The following is a 22,013-nucleotide window of genomic DNA, read 5'->3' on the forward strand; positions in this document are numbered from 1 at the left end:
TTGCTGTGTCCCAGAGATTCTGGGAAATTGTATTTCTGTTCTCCTTTGGTTCTAAGAAATTTTAAATTTCTTTTTTATTCTTTGGTGTTGCACTTATCATTCAAAAGTGTACTGTTAGCTGGGCGTGGTGGCGCACACTTGTAATCCCCGCGCTTGAGAGGCTGAGACAGGAGGACTGCACAGGTTCAAAGCCAGCCTCAGCTACTTGGTGAGACTCTCAGCAATTTAGTGAGACCCCGTTTTCAAATAAAGTATAAAATAGGTCTAGGAGTATAGCCCGGAGGTAGAAAAGCCCCTGGGTTCCAGCCTCAGTAACACACACACACACACACACACACAGAGTGAACTGTCTAGTCTCCATGTGATTATATAGTTACTGTAGTTTTTTATTGCAGTTGGTTCCTAATTTCATTCAATTATGGTCTTATAAGATGCAAGAAATTATATGAACTTTGTTGTATTTTCTAACAATTGTTTGTAGCCCGAAATATGATCTATTTTGGAAAAAGTTTCATGAGCAGCTGAAAGTAAACTGAATCCAGTTGTTGTTGAATGAATATATTGCACATGTCTGTTAATTACATCTAATCTATAGTATGTTTCAAGTCTATAGTTTTCCTGATTTTATGTCTGGATGACCTATCTTTCAGTGAGAGAAATGCATTGAAATCATCCAGTATTATTTATTATTTTGGGATCTATCAGAGGCTCATGTTGAGTGGTGTTTGTTCTATGTAATTAGGAGCATCAATGTTTGAGGCATTAATATTTATTATTGTTATATATTCTTGTTGGATTGTTCTTTTGTCCAATATGCAGTAATCTTGTTTGTCTTTCTGACTAATTTTAGTTTGAAGTAGGTTTGTTGGATATTAGAATAGCTATTTCTGTTTGCTTTTAAGTTCTGTTTGCGTGGAATATCGTTTTCCATCCTTTTACTTTCAGCCTATGAAGGTATTATTATTATTATTATTATTATTATTATTATTAATTATTTTGTGTGGTACTGGGGATGTGTCGGGGCCCACTCGGCAGGACCGAGGTGGCACCCAGGCTTGTTGCCAGCGTGGACTCAAGATGGCGCCTGGGCTTGCAGCCAAGTCACGAGGCTCACGAGGCTGGCGGTGCCCTGAGCCTGCGCAGTGAGCCCTATCAGGCGCCTTACGGATAATTAGTGATGCAACGCCTCGTGCTACCACCTGCCCGCCCAGGAGAAGGTTAAAAAGCGCGCATGCCCTAGCGGGCGAGAGTTAAGGAGGAGGAGGGAGGAGAAGGAGAAAGAGAAGAGGGTTGGTGGACAGGAAGAGCAGTTTCTTGGCGGACTGCTCTGGGCTCCGAGCTGGGACGGACATGCTCACAAAGCCACCACTGTGACCGGTGTGTGCTGCAGCAGAGACGTAGAGTGCCACGGAAGAGGGTTGGTGGAGTGATGAGGGAGAAAATAGAAGACTGATGTTGTTTTTACCTGAGAGGGCGTTGAGAGAGCATTAAAGAGGAATGGTAACTGTATAAGAACCTGGGGTAATAAAACTGCTTGAGGAAGATCGTGTAAGAGTCGTCACTGCGCACGACAAGTGGTGGCCCGTACGGGGAACTTCGCTTTGATCAGAACCTCGGCAGTCCAGGGCAGCCAGCTGGTAAGTGCTCCTTTGACTCCGAAAAGGGAGGAGGAGGCTCCGTTTACGGAGGGTTATTTCCCCGATCAAAGGGGGCTCCATTAAGGAGGATATTTTTTAGTGTAAGCAAGTTATTTCCCCGATCAAAGGGGGCTCCATTAAGGAGGTAAATAAGGCTCGCGGATAAGCGAGGCTCGCGGAAAAGCGAGGGACAGCGCTGTATTTTCCCCGATCAAAGGGGGCTCCATTAAGGAGGATATTTTTTAGTGTAAGCAAGTTAGAGAATCGGGCTGGTCCTGATTCGACTCCCTCTCCTAATCCGCCACCATAGATGGAAGACACCTGAGGTTAGTTGGAAAAGGCGCCTAATGTGTAAAGGATAGGTCAGAAGATTAGTTCCTAACGTAAGAGTTGTAAACTGCTGCTCGGTACCATAGAGATGAGTTGTTTTCTTTAAGATCTTTGGGGAATTATTTCTACTTTCCCTCTTCCTTTACCTTGGTTAATGATAGTTTAGGTTGTTTTATTGATACCTGTTTTCTGACTTTCTGCTATGCTTCTATGCACCCTTGGAGACTTTGGAATTTCTGCTCTTATTGCTGTAATTGTGGCCTCTGTGGCCGTGGCAGTTATTGCAGCCACTATGAATGCTCTATCCTCACATGTGGCTGCTGGCATGGCTCAGCAAGCTCAATTATCTGGACTATATGTATAACGTATGTGCAGTATCAGAATTTCTCCCATGCAGGCAATTTGTTTCGTCAATTAAGCAAGACGCTTCTAGGAACTTGGAGCCGTGAATTTGAACACACCATGATTGAGCTATGAGCATCCATCGCTGCAATTAATTCTACCCGCGTGGAAGTCGCCGCAGTACAACAATGAATGGACTTAATACACGGAACATTGGGTTTTTTAAAAGACTGGGGTGGCATGGCGTTCTGGGCATTCTTGCTGGTGGTAGCATGATGTTTCATGGTTGGATATATCAGGCGAACTCGACAACGCACACTGCAACAACAGCGCATATTGGTGCAAGCTCTGGCAGCCCTTGAAGCTGGCTTATCTCCCCATGTACGGCTCAGTATGCTGGATCGGTAGTCAGTGACGGGTAAGATCGTCCCCGGGACCTTTCAACCTAAGACAGGGAAACAATCATGCTATTGTTCTCCCAATGACGGGTAAGAATGGTCCTTGAGGGTCGGCAACCTAAGACAGGCACGATCCCGAGCCTTATTTTAATAAAACAAAAAGGGAGATATGTCGGGGCCCACTCGGCAGGACCGAGGTGGCACCCAGGCTTGTTGCCAGCGTGGACTCAAGATGGCGCCTGGGCTTGCAGCCAAGTCACGAGGCTCACGAGGCTGGCGGTGCCCTGAGCCTGCGCAGTGAGCCCTATCAGGCGCCTTACGGATAATTAGTGATGCAACGCCTCGTGCTACCACCTGCCCGCCCAGGAGAAGGTTAAAAAGCGCGCATGCCCTAGCGGGCGAGAGTTAAGGAGGAGGAGGGAGGAGAAGGAGAAAGAGAAGAGGGTTGGTGGACAGGAAGAGCAGTTTCTTGGCGGACTGCTCTGGGCTCCGAGCTGGGACGGACATGCTCACAAAGCCACCACTGTGACCGGTGTGTGCTGCAGCAGAGACGTAGAGTGCCACGGAAGAGGGTTGGTGGAGTGATGAGGGAGAAAATAGAAGACTGATGTTGTTTTTACCTGAGAGGGCGTTGAGAGAGCATTAAAGAGGAATGGTAACTGTATAAGAACCTGGGGTAATAAAACTGCTTGAGGAAGATCGTGTAAGAGTCGTCACTGCGCACGACAGGGATGGAACCCTTCTACCTCCGGGCTACACTCCCAGACCTATTTTATATTTTATTTGGAAACAGGGTCTCTTAAGCCAGTGAGGCTGGCTTCAAACCTGTGTGATCCTCCTGTCTCCGCCTGCTAAGTGCGAGGATTACAAGCATGCGCCATCACGCCCGGCTCAGCTATGAGTGTATTTGATATGAGGTGTGTTTCTTGCAGGCAACATATGGTTATATTTTGTTTTTAATCCAATTTGCCAGTCTATATCTTTTATTTGGAATTTTGAGACCATTTACATTTAGTGTTATTATAGAGAAATGTTTATTATTTTCTATTATTTGTATTTATTTCTAACATTCAATTCAATCCTAATATTATAGACTTATATACTCTTTTAATGAGATCATTTCTAGAGCTGTATTTTAAAAAACTATTTTTCCTGTGTGTCTAGGATTTCAAGTGTCTTTTGCAATGCTCATTTGGTAGCTATTACTTATTTTTGTTTATATCATTTCAAAGGGGTTTTATTTCTCTTTCAATTCTAAAGAATAGTTTTCCTGGATATAGCAATCTTGGTGGGCAGCTATTTTCTTTTAGGACTTAAAATATGTCATTGAAAACCTTCTTGGACTTCAGAGTTTCTGTTAAAAGTATGCTGTTATTCTCATTGGTTTTCCTCTTACATGACCTAGCATTTTTCTCTTGCAGCTTTTAAAATGTTTTTCTGAATCCAGACTTTTGGCATTTTAATTATGGTGTGGTGTGAAATGTTTATTTTCTGGTCTTGTATATTTGGGGTTCTAAATGCCTCCAGTATCTGGACATCCATCTCTTTCCCAGAGTTTGAATTTTTTTCTGTTATTTTGCTGATAATGTTATCAATGCTGTTAGCCTGTAACTATTTTTTCTCAATATCTAATAGCCTTAATTTGATTTTACTGCTGTGCCAGGGTTCTTGGATATACTCACTATAGTTCCTTTTTTTTCTTTAATAGTGTCTAAATGTTCCAGAGTATCCACCTTGTCTTCAGGCTCTGAAATTGTCTGCTACACTGTTTAATCTATTGGAGAAGCTTTCATTTGATCTTTTTATTTGACTTATTGTGTCTTTAATTTCCAAGATTTATGATTGGTTCTTTTTCAGAATCTCTATCTCTTTATTAAAATGCTCTTTCATATTCTGTATTTTCTCTCTTAATTTATTTCTTATGTTTTTTTAATTCATTGATCCTTTTAACATTCAACTTTTTGACTTCTTTGCCCAGCATTTCATCTATTCCACTGTTTGTAGATTCGACTCTTGGAGCTGTCATAAACTTTTGGAGGCATATAGTCAGCTTCTTTGCTCACGGTTTCTGAGATCTTAATTTGTGCATCTGTTGTGACCAGGTCCTCTTCCTTTGTTATTTGAGGTCTTCCAATGAGTGGATACCTCTTTACAATAAGCCTTGAGCTGCAGGATGCATCAGCACATCCAATCAGTGGAATCAAAGTGCTTAGTTAACCACCAGCACTGCTTTAACAGGATAAAGTAACCACTAGTAACAAGAGTAATTTAACAGCAAACTATACATCAACATATATTTAAAAATTATTGAAAATGATTTCTAAAACTCTATAAACTAGTGAGAAGATCATGATTTAAAAACATAAGACAGGCTAAAAAATTAAGCAGTCATTATAGTGTACTTAATAAGAACATAAGAGAGAAAAATAGAAAATGGGATGGAGAGAAAAGGGAGAGAGAAGAAGAAATGAGAAAATGAAGAAAGAGAGAAGGGAGAAGAATGAAGATAAAAAAAGGAGAAAAAAGTATTAAGAAAAATCTAATTAATTGAAAAAATACATAAAATTAGTTGGAATCATGAAAATGAGGGAAGACACTGAAAAACACTTTAAATAGCAAATGCAACAACAGTCATAAAATGAGTTGGTTTTCCCTTTGCTGAGATATTTTAAAATGAAGGCACTTATTTCACATGTTCTTTTAGTTTTAAAAAACCTGTGTGGGCTCTCCCTTGTAGTTTTTGGTGCTTTGGGTGAGTGGGCACACAACAGAGGTGAGTGGGTGGCAGGGCAGCTCAGGTGCAGGCACCCCTGCTGTACAAGGCTGAGGCTGAGGCTGAGGCACAGGGGTTAGGCCAGCAGCTGGGGTGCAGTTAAGCACACAGTGCCAAATGGAGTCTGGATGCAGGGTGGTGGCCATTGGCCAGAATATGGGTGCTGGGCTGCCACAATAAGCAAGGGGTGAAGTGGTAGGAAATGCAGGGGTGCTCTCCATTCCCCCTGCATCACCCTCTCTGGCAGAAGCACTTGGCAGGGGTCGGTGGTAGAGGCACAATGCAGCTCACTTCCTGTAAGTGCACACTCTGCTCTGGTCCACCCTCTCCTGTTGCAGATGCTTGGCAGCCTTCAGCAGTTATCAGACTACACAAATTATTCCGTTGGCCTGTTTCAAAGGAGTTCCCTATGATATTAACTGGTACTTCTAGGTGAGATGAAGCTGTAGAGGTTTGCTTCCCAAGCTGTTAATTCAGATGTGGTCTCTGCAAAATGGCTGCCCGCCACATTTCTCTGCCAGCAAATTGAGAACAGCAGAGCACTTCTCGTTTGCCAGGTGTTTAGCAGCTCCTGTCCCAGATTAACTCAGTCTTTTTTTTTTAACTGCTGTTTCCAAAGTAAGCCTGTCAGCCAGGTGTGGTGGCACACACTTGTAATCCCAGCATTTAGGAGGCTGAGACAGGAGGATCTGGGTTCACAAACAGCCTCAGCTACTTAGTGAGGCCCCCCCCTTTTTTTTAAATTCAGTGAGACCCGGTTTCAAAATAAAGAATAAAAAATAGGGCTAGGGGGTGTAGCTCAGAGGTAGAATGCCCCTGAGTTTCATTTCCAGTACCAAAAAGAAAAAAAAATTAAAAATTAAAGAAAAATAAAGTATGCCTGTTTACCTCCCATCTCCTTTCCTTTATTACACCGCCTACCAAATCTTTCCTGAGGGTACAGGTACTGATTCTGGGTTCACAAATTATTTACTGCTTTTGGTTCCAGTAACCAGAACTTCTGAGTATCTCTAAGCCCCTGGCCTTCTGGCATCCCCTGTGACCACCTCAGCTCTTCTCTCCCTGCTGTGCACGTGTGGAGGGGCTGTGATCCGCAGCCTACCTCATCTCTGCCATCTTGGACCAACTACTAAACATCTAATAAACTACCAATACACCTCAGACAGCTTTACATAAATGTCACAGGTAACCCTCACTATACTATTTAACCAAAGAGGAAACTGGGCAATAGTAGGGTAGGAAATATGAGGCCATCACATAGTCATAACAGAGATGTCCTTTCAGGGTACCTGCTTCTTTCTAGCCACGACACCAAAGGTCCTTGGTGTAAGGAAGATGCATTTTACCAATAAAGGACCTGCAAATACTTAGCTCAAGTCCACACTGTTAGAAAATGGTGAAAAGTGTTTATAGGAATGTGAGTGTCTCTCTCCCCAAACCCTGGGTCTGCTCTGTCTATTCTCCCTTCCTGTTCTTTACAGCTCTGATTATAGCTGTTCTTCAATAATTTTCTCACGAGGTTTGAACTTTGTTAGAAACTAGATAGCATACAATGAGGGTTTCTAGTACTGTAAGTAATGTTATAGAACCTGAATTACATAAGGTTGAATCCCACAGTGGGCCAGCTAGTTATTCTCATCTGATCTGCTGAGAATGAGTTCCTTGGAGGTGGGGCTTGACCTTGGCAGAGCAGTTAGAACATTTCTTTTGGATGATATATTTTCTTTATGCTGTTATAGATTTTCTATATTTTCTGTAACCAGTAAGCATTGCTTTTTTTTTTTTTTTTTTTGGTGGTACTGGGGGTGGAACCCAGAGGCTTTCTACCTCCAAGTTACACTCCCAGACCTATTTTAAACTTTATTTGGAAACAGGGTCTCACTAAGTTGCCAAGAGCTTCACTAAGTAGCTGAGGCTGGCTTCGAACCTGTGCAATCTTCCTGTCTCAGCCTCCCAAGTGTGGGGATTACTAGCATGTGCCAACATGCCCAGCTAAGCATTGCTTTTAAAAGAAAGTGTTCACGGACAGTACATTTCATGTTAAAACATTCAACTACACAAAGCTCTCCCTTAAACTACATTCTCTCCCCACCCCCTTCTTTCTGTGGTACTGGAAATTGAACTCAGAGGCATTCTACCTCTGAGTTACATCCCAGCCCTTTTTATTTTCTTTTGAAACAGGGTCTCCCTAGGTTACTAGAGTCTTGCTGAATCGCTGAGGCTGGATCTTGAACCTGCAATCCTCCTGTCCCAGCCTCCCAAGTAATGAGTGTGTGCTGTCATATCCAGATCCAATATCCTCTTAAGAGAGGTGACCACAGTTAAAAGTTTAGTATGAATTCCTTATGCCTGTCATAAGGGAAGGTCAATATATACGCAAGCAAATGAACCCTTGAAATATCCTAGTTGAGATGGGCTGTGAGCATAAAATTACATACAGATTAAACATTTGGCAGAGAAAAAAATCTTATGTTGTTTTTATACTGATTACCTGTCAAAATAAAAATTATGGAGACAGTAAAAGAATCAGTGGCTGCCATGGATTGAGGGCAGGGATGAATATGTGGAGTACGGAGGACTTTTAGAGCAATGAAACCATTCTGCATGGTACTTTAATGATGACCATGTGTCATGAACTTGTCCAGACCTGTATAATGTACAGCATCAGGAGAGAACTCTAAGATAAACTATGACTGTCAGGCGATAATAACACGTTGCTGGAGGTTCATCAATTGTAGCACATGTACTACTGAGGAGAGGGATGTGAACAAGGCGGAAGACAATATATGTGGAGGGACAAGAAGCTTGGGAGAAACCTCTGTATCTTTTTTTTTTCTTCCAAAATTTTCTGTGAATCTAAAAGTGCTCTAAAAAATCAGGTCGTAAGTAAAAACATTTTGGATATATTGGGTTAGGTAAAATACACTAATAAATTAATTTCGCCTGTTTCTTTTTGCTTTTTTAACCTAGCTACCAAAAATGTGGCTCAGATTTTATTTCTATTAAACCAGAACAGTTCTAGAATTCGGATCTTTTGTGTGTGTGCTTTTATATAATTACATGTATATACCAAACTGTTCAGTTTTTTGGTGTCTCCTAACATAAATATGTATTACTTTTATAGTTGGATAATTTTTTTTTGGGTGGTAGTGGTGATTGGACTGAGGGGCACTCCTGTCTGAGCTACATCCTCATTTTTATTTTATTTTATTATTTTTGGTGGAACCCAGGGCATTCTACCTCTGAGCTACACTCTATGCCCTATTTTTTTATTCTTTAATTTGAAACAGGGTGTCACTAAGTTGCGGAGGGCCTCATTAAGTAGCTGAGGATGTCCACAAACCAGGATCCTCTAGTCTCAGTGTCATGAATGCTGGGGTTACAAGCGTGCGCCATCATGCCTGGCTTATTTTATTTTATTTTTTAAATAGGGCCTCACTAAGTTGCTAAAGCTGGCCATGCACCTGCGATCTTCCTTTCTCAGCCTCCCAAATACTGGGATCACAATTATGCACCACTATGCCTAGCTAGTTGGATAAATTTTTAAATAAAAGTATAGTTTTGCTTTCTCTTGGGTAGATACACAGAAGTGGTATTTCTGGGTCAAATGTAAATTTGTTTCCATGCTTCTGAGGATCCTCTATACTGTTTTCCAAAGTGGTTGCACTAATTTGCAATCCCATCAACAATGTTTACCAAACCAATGCATGCGTATCTATGTTCATAGCTGCATATTTCACCATTGCCAAACTATGGAACCAGCCAAGATGTCCATCAAGAGATGAATGGATTACAAAACTGTGGGATATGTACACCATAGAATTTTACTCAGCCATAAAAAAACACAATTACATCATTTTCAGGGAAATGGATAGAACTGGAGGATATTATGCTAAGTGAGATTAATAAGTCACAAAAAATAAGAGATCGGATGTTTTCCCTTCTCTGTGAAAGCTAAGGAGAAATGGGTCATAGGAGAAATTCTAGGTGAAAAAGGAGATCCTATAGCAGTGCAAACAAGACAACCTAACTGAGGGGATAGGAGGGGGGAAGAAGGAAACTCTAAAGCACATGATGTACTTAAACAAACATATAGATGTCAACTACTAAGTCAAGATGGGAAGGAGGGTTGGGGAGAAAATGAGGTGGGGATTGGGTAGGGGCTAATTGGGCAGTGTTTGCATGTAAGTTTACACAAGTTTTTTTTTATCCCATTAGGATGTATGAATCCAATGCACCAATAAAAATTATTAAAAATATAGTCTTTATATGCCATAGCCTTTAAGTAAATGCCTTCTTTTTGTTCTCTCCATTTTCCTGCTCCCCACTTCTCTTTTACATGTGACAACATACAAAGTCTTAGAGTGAAGAAAACAATTACTTTTGACCGCACAATTGCTAAAGTAAGCACATCTAATATTTGAATAACATAGCACAGGTCCAGATTAACAAAAGAGCATCCCCTTGCTGGATAAAAGAAAGAAAGTGACAATCAGTGGAGGAAGACTTTGTCATTGATGGGTCCTAGGCAAAAGACCTATGAAACAGTGGCAAAATGGTCAATAGTTATTTTTCAAACAACTGAATAAACAAAGTTTATTCAGGTTATCTCTTTCTCTCAGATTTTTTTTTGCAGTAGGCATAGTCCCATTACTTTATGTTGTGTAACTATACCCCACTCACCACTTCTAAAATCTGATATTTAATGCCTATAAAGTACCATATCAAAGCAAAACTTAAGTTGAGATGATGAATTTTGAGAATTGCTATAACTAAATGCTGACATATATGACCTACATGATAACTACTGCTAAATTATGATGAGTTGAAGTAATACTAAAAGTGTCTTATAGGCTGGGCATGGTGGTGCACGCTTGTAATCCCAGTGCTTGGGAGGCTGAGACAGGAGGATCACACAGGTTCAAAGCCAGCCTTAGCTACTTAGTGAGGCTCTCAGCAACTTAGTGAGACCCTGTTTCCAAATAAAATATAAAATTGGTCTGGGAATACAGACCAGAGGTTAAAAAAAAAAAAAGCCACTGGGTTCCACCCCTAGTAACACCAAAAAAAAAAAAAAAAAAAAAAGTTTTAATAATGCCTGGATGCCCGAGTAAGTGGATTTTGGAAAAGAAATGACCCCTACACAAACTGCACTTGAGCAAATGGTCTGGGAGCATGCATGCATGCAGCAGGTTCTTGTGTTGGGCTGGGGTGGTGTTTATCATGCTCTAGCAAGGTGTTAGCACATGCAACATTAGCAGCTCTTACTTGGGCTTAGTGTGGAACCTCCTTGGGGGCAGAGGAGAGAAAAAGAGCATTAGGTGTTAGCACAGGTGCTATGAAAACTTACTGTTTTCATTCCTATGAGTGTTCATTGGTGCTCATTTGCCTTCCTGCATCTACATACAGCCTAGGTAAAAACTGCAACAAAAATCCCTGCTTGCTACTTTGCGCACTCATTGGTGCTCCAAGAAAAGCTTCCCATAGGGGAAAACAAGGCATGGGATGGTGTTCTCCAAAATTTTCTTCTCAATGTTAGTTCTCCCAGTCTAATAACCCAAATTTTGCCTGGACATATTCCATGGGAACTGTCTTAAAGGTTCCATGTTAAGGGGACATTTGAAAAATAGTTCTTTGCTTTTTTTCCTTTTCTTCCTATTTCTCCTCATCATTTTTCCATATCCAAGAAAGGATATAGTGATAGTAGAATGTAAACAAGAACTAGGAATGTACAGAGGCTTTCAACCTTTTTTGAGGTGGAAACAACCTTTTGAAATTTACAGAAAATTCTCGCTGATTTAGGACTGAATTCATCTGAGTAGGTACCATCCGTTGTAGCAGCCCAACCCTGCCCAACCTAACCCCGCCCAGGTCTTGGCAGCTGCCGGTGAGTAGAGTCCCTTTCCTCCCCCACACAACCCAAGAAGATGTCAAGAGGTTTGCAGGCAGTATTGGCAGGCAGGAATTGGGTTGGGGGGGGAGAAGGGCCCCCACCCATTAGCAGTTGCTTAAGTAGTAGGCAGAAGAACTTTTCTATAGAAGGATCCAGGTCAGCAGATACTCTGAAACAATTTAATTTATACCACATGCTACCAGTTGTGGAATTAAATTAAGACTCTAAGAAAGAACCTGGAATGCCAATACTCTTGTTTTCCCTTACTTTGTGCCTGGCACCCAAAAGAATAAAACAAGATCAGCTGGACTCGGCAGCTTGAGGAGGATTACTTGGCCACTAGAAGGAAGTGAAGGCAGCACAGGCCAAGGGGAGCTGTCTAAATGAAACACCCTGCACCGATGGCTAAATGCCAAGACCCATCCTTGTTCAGGTGGTGATGTCTACGCAGGCTTGGCAAATTTCTCATTCAGATTTAACCAAATGACAGATGAGCAGAATCTTTTTAACTTTGACAGATGAGCAGAATCTTTTGGGAAGAGTACTGAGTAGCGTGGGGGAGAAAAGGAGTGAGATAATTTTAGAGAATGACTTCATTTTTTTTTTTTTTTGCAGTTCTGGGGATGAAACCCAGGGGCATTCGACCTTCAAGCTACACCCCCTGCCCTAATTTTTATTCTTTATTTTGAAACAGGGTCTCACTGAGTTGCAGAGGGCCTCACTAAGTAGCTGAGGCTGTCTGTGAACCACGATCCTCCAGTCCCAGCCTCCTGAATGCTAGGATTACAAGTGTGTGCCACCACGCCCGGCTTAATGACTTCCACTTTTCAAAGCATAATATTACCTCAGTGGTTTTGCTATAGTCTGTTCTAGTGCAATGTCAAAGAGAAGTTTTGCCAGAAATCAGAAAAGCATTTTTCAAATAAGACACTATAGAGTACATTAGAACTCTAAAATAAAATTTCAAAAGCACGTGCTTGTTCATCATTTCATGGTGCAGTTTTGTTAACATTTTCCTTGTGAAGAATATTTGACTTTTTCATATACCACTTTCTTAACAAGAATTTACTATGGCTTTCTTAAGTGGATAAAAGGGCCTATATTTTCATATCAATACTTAAAAAGTTAGTTTTTCTATTAACTTAATAGTAGAAAATACTAAATGGTTACCTCTGTGAATGCATTCCGATTGGCTTGCAAGCCGACTTTTACTACCTCAAAAGGGTTAACCACGATGGCTTCGGTTAGTCCAGATCCCAGTCCGGCAATGGCAAATGTCTAGAAAAATTAAATCAATCGATTCTTTAAGACAAGTGACTATGTGTGCTGGGCTGAGCATCCTATTCATTACACCACGGAGGCGAATGTTATGATGAGCATGTGGGAACCTACGTACGCGCGCCATATACCATGACCACATGGCTTCGGGTCTTGATTAGATGCTGACAATTCATGAAGAAGAAATTACAGAAGCCACAAACCACATCCTAACATTTTCAAAATAAAATGTCAAAGCCCCATCAACAATAACTTTTTCCTTTAACAAAAGGCAAGGTTGTTTTACTGACTTAAGGTAGATACTAAAACATCTGCACATACAACAATTAAGGAGAGTAGACATTGTAAAAGGAGAATACTTCATTTTTTTTCAACATCCACTTAAATTCGTGTGTTGGGGGCACATAAAGAAATCCAAGGAGCAGAACCACAAATAAAATGTTTATAAGAAGCTAAATTTCAGGTAATAAACCTGGACACATTCAAATATAGTCATGTTCTCTATATGTCACTATTATAGACTTTTTTTTCCCCCTTTCTGTGGTACTAGAGATTGAACCCAGGGGCAGTCTATCTCCAAGCTACACCCCCAGCCTTTTAAATATTTTTGTGTTTGAAATAGGGTCTTGTTAGGTTGCTGAAAGCTGAAGTTGTTGAGGTCACTCTCAAACCTATGAGCCCTCGACTCAGCCTCCCAAGAACTGGGATTGTAGGTGAGCACCACCACACCTGGCTTATTCTGGGATATTAATAAACAAGGATCATTTTTATCTTGTTTAACATGAGCCCAGAAATTGTTAGTTCTGAGCTGCTCAACTAAATTCTAGGACATTTATTAAATGATGATTGTAGGAGGTGCTTATTTTCTGCCTGTCAAGAATTTCAGTAATAGAAAAAAAGAATACTTTTATGGAATTTTTCTCTAGAGGATTTATGGGGTTTTCAGGAAATATGTAGCACAAATAACCACCACAGTTAAAACACATGCATGCACCCATACACTCACACGCACACTCATGTATGCACACAGCAGAGAAACAAAAAAATGAAACAAATCCTCCCACCTCAAAACCACATGTTGGAAAAAACTAATTCTTTGCTGCTGAGACTCTAATTTCAAGAAAAGAGATGGTACTGTGTACAACTAGGAGAAGAATAAAACCAATGAAAAGTAAAAAACAGGTAACTCTTTTTAAGGTTCTCTAACAGCTTCAAATTTTGAGGTGAAAAGAGAGAAGGGGAAAGAGAATGTTCTGTAGCCTGGGGCAGGATGCAGATTGGAAGGATCTAGAACTGGGTGGTGTGGCTTTAGGTTTTGTCAATTATTGGTTATCTGACAGTAGTTTGCATGCAGGCAAAGGTGTTCAGCCAAGGAAAGAGAAGAGGTGAAACCTGGCCTGCATCTCACTTGCCAAGCCAGCACCTTGGAGAGACACCAGTCGGGAGAAAGGGACATCTTTTGAGTATCCATACAAGCGCACCACATATGCTGGCTGGGACCATGTATGAATCACTGAACCTTTGATAAGCCACAGTTTTCTCACCTGCAAACAAAGATAATAATCTAATTTCAAAAATGATAATCTAATTTCCCTACCTCAGAAAGTTATTATGAGGGTTGAAATAACTTGTGAAAACCATTTGAAAATGCCCTATCGATACCATTTTTCTTCTTGTATATAAAAAGAGAAGAAGAGCCAGATGTGGTGGCACACACCTGCAATCCCAGCATTAGGGAGGCTGAGACAGGAGGGTCACAGGTTCAAATACAACCTTAGCAAATAATTCTCATCAACCTCATGAAAGCCCATTTTAAAATAAAAATAGAATAGGGCTGGGGTGTGGTTTGGAGGTAAAATGCTCCTGGGTTCAATTCCCAGTACCACAAAAAAAGGGGGGGGTGTGGAGAATGGTAATGTATACAGATTCAAGGAGAGAGGGAATAACTTATGATGTTTTCGTTTTATCTCACTTCATTACGATTTTAAGCTTAATTTGTATAGGGTAACTGACCAGACATTTTGTTCATTTATCTCAGACTTCCATCCTGGAAGCCAAAAGCAGAGAAAAAAAATACTAGTCCCCAACTCTTCTGACTGGGAAAGCTAAAATCCAGATGTTCAGGTTTTTATTACTTACTATATGCAATCTTCCAAGTAATTCACTTTTTGGTTCTTCTATAAAACTCAGCTACATTTGCTGTCAAAACTAGTGTTCAGCAGTCCCATGTCAAAAGAACTGATCTGATATCAGCAGATCATGTTACTTGGATTGCTGCAGAGACATGCATTTACTGCCCGGTTTCCAGCTTCTAAGGCTTTTCATGTGAGCACCAGGGCGTATTTAGCGGCTAAATGCCTGAGTTTATCAAAAAGAAACTGGAATAAATGAGTTCAAGAAAAGAGGAGAGCTGTATACATTTTGCATGCATTCCGTTATAATAGCTGGAGTGGCCAAATGCTTTTCTGTTTCAACTCTCAAGAGTCGAGAGACCTGCAGTGTGTCCCAGGTAACAATGCTCCGCACCAGAGCTGCTAGCTGTTCCTCTGGAGACCATATTTGACTGTCTCTCGCTAGAAAGTTTTTAATCCTCTTTTTTTGTCAGGATGTTTCCAAAGTTAAGAATGACATTTAAGGAAGACACTAAGGGATTAAAAGCAAAATCTTAAGGTAATTTTGAGGCTTATGGTACTACTACCCCTTTATCGAAGGACATTCCTCCCAGCCAACTTGTCTAGGAAAGAGGCTGGACAGGAGATTTCTTTTTCATAACAAAAAGTGACTTATTAGGTGTCTTAACAGGATCCTTTTTAGCATCCTGTTAAGGGGCATGTATAATTTTAAAAATAACAGATACTTCTTCTTGAACAGTCTATTTGGTAGGGTAAAAACTCTAAAATAATTTTTTTTTTTTGGTACTGGGGATGGAATCCAGGGGCATTCTACCTCCAAGCTATATACCCATCCCAACTTTTTTATTCTTTATTTTTTATTTTTATTTATTTTTATTTTTATTTTATTTTTTTATTTTTATTTTTTGGTGATACTGGAGGTGGAACCCAGAGGCTTTCTACCTCCGGGCTATACTCCCAGACCTATTTTACATTTTATTTGGAAACAGGGTCTCACTAAGTTGCTGAGAGCCTCACTAAGTAGCTGAGGCTGGCTTCGAACCTGCATGATCTTTCTGTCTCAGCCTCCCAAGCGCTGGGATTACAAGTGTGCGCCACCACGCCCGGCGTTATTCTTTATTTTGAAACAGGGTCTCACTGAGTTACGAAGGGCCTCACTAAGGAGCTGAGACTGTCTGGGAACCTGGATCCTCTTGTCTCAACCTCCCAAATGTGCCACTATGCCTGACTTTGAAATAAATTTTTATGAAGAAAGTACAGTTCCGGGAAGATGGTGACTGAGAAAAGCAGCGTTTAAGAGCCCTGCTAAAACTCCATCTCTATTGCCACAAAATCAGCGCTTTTCATAGCCAGAAAACGCCATCAGCAGAGAAATAAAAAAATGTAAACACAAAGGACAGAGAAAAAAAAAGACTAAAAGAACAACCAGAGACCAAAAATCAAGCCTGCAATGCAGCAGCAGGACTGCTCTGGCACCATCTTCCCTCACAGCACCAGGATCCAGAAAGGAAAGGTAAGCAAGGAGCTGAAGTGATCATTTGGGTGTAATTCAGCAGTTCTTTCAGCGCAAAGAATGTCTAAAACTCTCAGTGGTCAAGCTCATCATGCTTTCCAGGGACTCAGAACAGAGCTCAAAACCAGAAAAAAAATACGCCAGCCTCACTGCGGATGGCGTGGCAGCAGCACCATATTGCCAGCAGCGACAGCGAGTTCACCGCTCCCTCAACAGCTCCTGATAAACAGGCACAATAACGGTGAGTGAAATTGCAGCTCCTAAAGGAGAAATCCCTGTACGGCACATCCAGGGACTTTGATAATCTCTCTGGGTCTGAGATTTTGCAGTCCAACCCCGTGAAGAAGTAGCAGTGGCAGAGATACCACACCTTAGTCGCAGCTCCCTGTGGGAAAAGGCCCAGCTCGGCACCCCCCACGGTCTCACGCAGCCTTGATTAACTTCCTGGGTCTGAGACTTTGCGATACAACCCAGTAAAGGAGTAGTGGCAGCTGAGATTACCACAGACTCAAGATACAGAACACCCTAAGTGAAGTCATAGTGATCCAGAGAAGGCACAAACATCTGAAATCATGGGAAAGAGGAACAACAACAGAGCAATGAATGCCCACCACCCCTTATTATCAGAACCTGATAACACAGAAATTCAGAGATCTCCAGAAGATCAAATCAGGGATATAACTGTAGAAATAATACAGGACCTTTGAAAAGGATTTAGAGACAGTCTAAAAGACATAAAAGATGCAATCATTGAGGTAAAGGCCTCAATTCAAAGTATAAACAATCAATTAGACCACATGGAGAATAGAATCTTGCTCCTAGAAAAGAATCACTCCAAAAACGAAGGCATAATTTATAACTTAGAAAAAATCAGACAGCAGGAATCTGACATTGAAGAAATATGGGTCCATTTAAAGAGAGCTAACCTAAGAATAATTGGAATAGAGGAGGGAAAAGAAGGTGAAACCAAAGGTATCAACAATATCTTCAAAGGAGTAATAGCAGAAAATTTTCCAAACATAGAGCAAGAGGTTGATACACAGGTCCAGGAAACTTATAGAACTCCCTTTAGACAGGATCAGAGAAGAGGTTCCCCATGCCACATAATTGTCAAAATGACCAATGTGGAAGCCAAGGAGAGAATCTTAAAGGTAACAAAAACAAAAGACCAAATGACATTCAGAGGCAAACCAATTAGAATCACTCCAGACTTCCCAAACCAAGTCATGAAAGCCAGAAGGGCTTGGAGTAACATATTCCAAACTCTGAAAGAAAACAACTTCCAGCCAAACATTTCCTACCCAGCACAACTATCTATCAAATTAGATGGGAAAATAAGAAGCTTCCATGAGAAACAGAAACTGAAGGAATTTATGTCTTCAAAACCAGCACTAGAGAAAATACTCAAAGAGATTAACTACAAAGAAGAAATAGGTAATACACACCAGAAACAGAGAAACAAGATTTTCCATCCAGCAGACAACTAAGCAAAAAGAATATATTCATCTGTTTATTGGTTAAAATCTTTGGAGACTCATTATTTATTTTAGTCTTTTACCTGTTTCTAAATTGTATTGTTTGCTTTTTATTGTTGCTAATTTTTAGGATTTCTATTTGGAATATTAATATACCTTCAGATATAGCATTTGGAAATTTTTATCCCATTCTATCAGTAACTTTTAACTCTGTTTACATTGTCTTTGGATGTACAATTTTTTTTTACTGTTTAGGAAGTTTGTTTGTGTATTCTGTTGTTGCCTGTGCCTTTGAAATCACATCCAAGAAATCACTGCCGACTTTAATGTTGTGAAGTGTTATGACCCAGGTTTTCTTCTAAAAGTTTATAGTCTTAAGATTTACATTTAGGTCTTTTATCTATTTTGAGTTAATATTTGTATATGGTGTTAGGTAAGGGTCCAACTTTATTCTTTTTCATGTAATTATTATTTTTCAACAATATTTAGTGAAGGGATCATTATTTCCTTCACCAAATGTTCTTGGAAACCTTGTCAAAAATAACTTGATCATATATGGAAGAATTTATTTCTAGGCTTTTTATTTTACTCCACTGGTTTATATATCTGCCTTTATAACTACACTTTTCAATTAATGTAGCTTTATAAGTTTCAAAATCAGAAAATGTACATCTTCTAGCTTTGTTCTTTTGCGAAATTGTTTTGGATATTTAGAGTTCATATTTCATGTTAGGATAGATTTTTTCTGGAAAAAAAATGTATGATAGTTTCACCTTAAAAAAAAAAAGAAAAAAATCCTCTGGTAAGAAAGAAAGCAAAAAGAAATATTGAAACGTTATCTCTAAGTCATCAAAAGTTTGATATCAGACAAATGAATCTGTTATGTGAGATTATCATTGTTAATTTTGGATAAGTTGCTATAATATTAGATGTCAACCACTAAGCCAAGCATGGGAAGGAGGGAGGGGGAGGGAATGGTGTGGGGTAGGGACTAACTGGGCGATGTGTGCACGTATGTCTACACAAGTTTTTTATCCCATTATGATGTATGAATACAGCGCACCAATAAAAAATAAAAATAAAAAATAAAAGCTCAACAAAAAGAAAGTACAGATGATCCCCAATATATAATAGTTCAACCTACAATTTTCAGCTCTTACAATGTGTAAAAATTACATATATTCCATACTTTGAATTTTAATTTTTTCCTTAAGCTAGTGGCATGCAGTATTACACTGTCTCATGATACTGGTCATGACAGTAAGTCATAGCTTACTTACTGTCATGTCTTGTAGTATATCAGTTAGCTATACTACAAGAGAGTAAACAACTGATACTTTATATAGAATTGTTATTGTTCTTAAGCTAGGTATACTAAATGCATTTTTAAAATTTCAAATGTACCTCTTGGTTTATTTATAGTGTTCTGTTGGCAGTTTAAAGCACATATTAAATGCATTTTTTTACTTTCTAAATTTCCAATTTACTATGAGTTTATCTGATATAACCATTGCAAGTAGAGGAACATCTATAATTAAAAGGTTGTGCTGATGTGGTGGCACATGCCTGTAATCCCAGTACTTAAGATAGGAGGCTTGTAGGCTCAAGGATAGCCTCAGCAACCTAGCAAGACCCTGTTTCAGAAAAAAAAAAGAAGAAAAAGAAAAAGAAAAAAGAAGTTTGGGAGTAGAATGCCACTAGGCTCAATCTCCAGCATAACACACACACACACACACACACACACACACACACACACACACGTCAAAGCTCAGAACATCCTTTTTCTAGTTGAGTTTTAGGTACATTTCACTGAGCAGATTGGGGTTTTCCTAGAGGCTGGAGGTTACATGGTCAGTTGGAGCAACAATGCAGTTTATTTTGTTTTCTTTTGCAGAATTGGAGGATGAGATTAGTGCATTTGTTCTCTCCAATATCTTTTGCCAATACAATTTAACTCACTATGAAAAGCAGCAAGAAGGAACGAAGGGCCACAGGGAAATGTCCAAATCCTGCGAATTTCATGTTATATTTGAGTTGTGTCACTGTAAGATCACCATTCTCCCTGGATGAGCTGTTTACAGTCATGCCTATAAAAGGCCTTTCAGTCTGTGCCTGACCACAGAGTGATTTTATCCCAAGAGACTTGAAGTCGTGTATTTATTACAGCTTGAGCAACAGCTGGAATAGTGACCTGTTAGGAAATAATCTCAGGCATACTGACTTTTCATGAATAAATATGTGTAATATGTATGGGAGCATATACATGTTTTAGCTTTAAAAGAGTTTTTTGATAAATGTACTCTTTATTTTATATTCTTGACCATATCTCACATAGGCTTTTCTAGACATATCATTACTATCATAAATTCATCACTGGGAGCTATAAAATAACCAAATTGTGACTTATTAGGAAGATGGCTTTCAACAAGTAGCTGAACATTGAATAACTCGAATTCATATTTTAGTAGCTGGGCTTGGGGAATCAAAGGGGTTTTTGTTTCTAGATTTTGCTTTATAAAATAACATACACACTTTAAGTATAATAAATACTCGCACTTACCACTGCTGGTGACAGTGACACATATCCTAGCAATTTCTTGTACTGCTCGAAGGTGAAAAACTGTGAAACAAAACCAAACCCAGAGATTTATAACAATTTCCTGCAACAAGCTCTTTAATTGACTAAAATTTCTTTGGTAAGTCATTATATTAACCAGCAATTTAAAGAATGATAAACCTCCTAGTGCAGTTTTTAATCCTGTCTCGGGTAGTTGCTCTTGAAGCTTATTTTAACATTCACATTTTTCAAATGCAGTTATAATAACCTACAGAAGAGCTGATGGAATCCTTTATAGCAGCAAATGAACCATACAACTTCCATTTACCATGACCATTTTCAGTTTCCCCAGACATCAATAGACGTCTTTCTTATGGCAGCGATTCAAAATTGCCGGCCCAGAGACCTGAAATTTTTGGTGTCCTATGTTTTCTTTATGAACTGCTTTTCCAGCTAATGTCCAATTTTGTAACATACATGTAAAAGACATCCACTTCTCAGACTTAACTTGCATTTATATTGCTGCATCTGCCTACTGCTCCCTGGAATTACTAAACATTAATGATTATGAAGACTCCATGATAAGTTAGGAAGGGATGATTGAGGTTATCTAATCCCCTCCCTGCCTCGCAGCAAGACCGTATCGGCCTGAATGAAGACACACAACTGCCTATTCCTCCCTTTAAGATCTGATGGTGAAGATGATGCCGATGGTGATGGTGATGAACATAATGGTAATTTCTTCAGAAGATGATGTTTAATAGCGTGAAATAGATTTCTTTGGAAACAAATGCAACCAACTACTTCATATAATATACTTTCTCCCCTCTTCTTTCTCTACCTCAGACACTTTGAGAAACAGCTGTGCTAGAACATGACATTTAACTCCTCTAAGAAATACATGGGAAACCAAGTGTTTTCTTCTTCATTGCTTTATAACCTAACTAACAAGGAAAAATAGATTTGGGGGCCAAGCTATACTCTGTTATTAGAAAGAGGTGGTTCCTTCTAGTCATGGTCTTCCTTAGTCTTTGGGCATCCCCAAGAATCATTATGCCTGTGTGTGTGTGTGTGTGTGTGTGTGTGTGTGTGTGTGTGTGTGTTACTGGGGATTGAACATAGAGGCATTCTACCTCTAAGCTACACTCTAAGCCCTGTTTTATTTTAAAACAGGGTCTTGTTAAGTCTACTGAGGCTCTGCTGAGGCAGACTTTGAAACTGCGATCTTCCTGTCTCAGCTTCCCAAGTACTAGGGTTATAGGCATATACCACCAACATCTGCCAGAAAGATTTTGATCCTTTTAAAGACCTAGAGACTACTACTTTTGTTCCATGGTCCTTATTGTTAACTATGGATGTGAACTTTTCTAAAATAGAGATTCACTCATCCACTCATGTAATACATATTTATTACAGTGCTTTTATTCTAGGTACTAGGAATGTAAAAATAAACAAGGAGAAATCCCTGTCTCCTTCCACTCTCCCTCTTCCCCCTTCTCCTCCTTCCTCTCCTCCTCCTCTCTCCTCCTTCTTTTTGTGGTACTGGGGATTGAACCCCGTGGCATTCTACTTCTGAGCTACACCTCCAGCCCTATTTTATTATTTTATCTTGAAACAGGATCTTGCTAAGTTGCTGAGGCTGTCCTCGAAGCTGCAATCTTCCTGTCTTCGAACCTGCAACCCTC

General features: G+C 39.9%; 1 protein-coding gene across 1 annotated transcript in view; it reads right to left on the minus strand.

Moving 5' to 3' along the window:
• SLC25A21 (solute carrier family 25 member 21) overlaps positions 1-22,013 on the minus strand; it is a gene marked incomplete at both ends in the record, with an annotated part of 535,450 nt that overhangs the window by 50,163 nt on the left and 463,274 nt on the right. Inside the window, 2 exons of the mRNA XM_080706844.1 lie at positions 12,544-12,651; positions 20,332-20,391. Of these exons, the coding sequence (XP_080562970.1) occupies positions 12,544-12,651; positions 20,332-20,391 (168 nt within the window). The remainder of the gene's footprint in view (positions 1-12,543; positions 12,652-20,331; positions 20,392-22,013) is intronic.

Source organism: Muscardinus avellanarius (assembly GCF_963383645.1).
Source record: "Muscardinus avellanarius genome assembly, chromosome: 12".
Lineage (NCBI taxonomy): Eukaryota > Metazoa > Chordata > Mammalia > Rodentia > Gliridae > Muscardinus > Muscardinus avellanarius.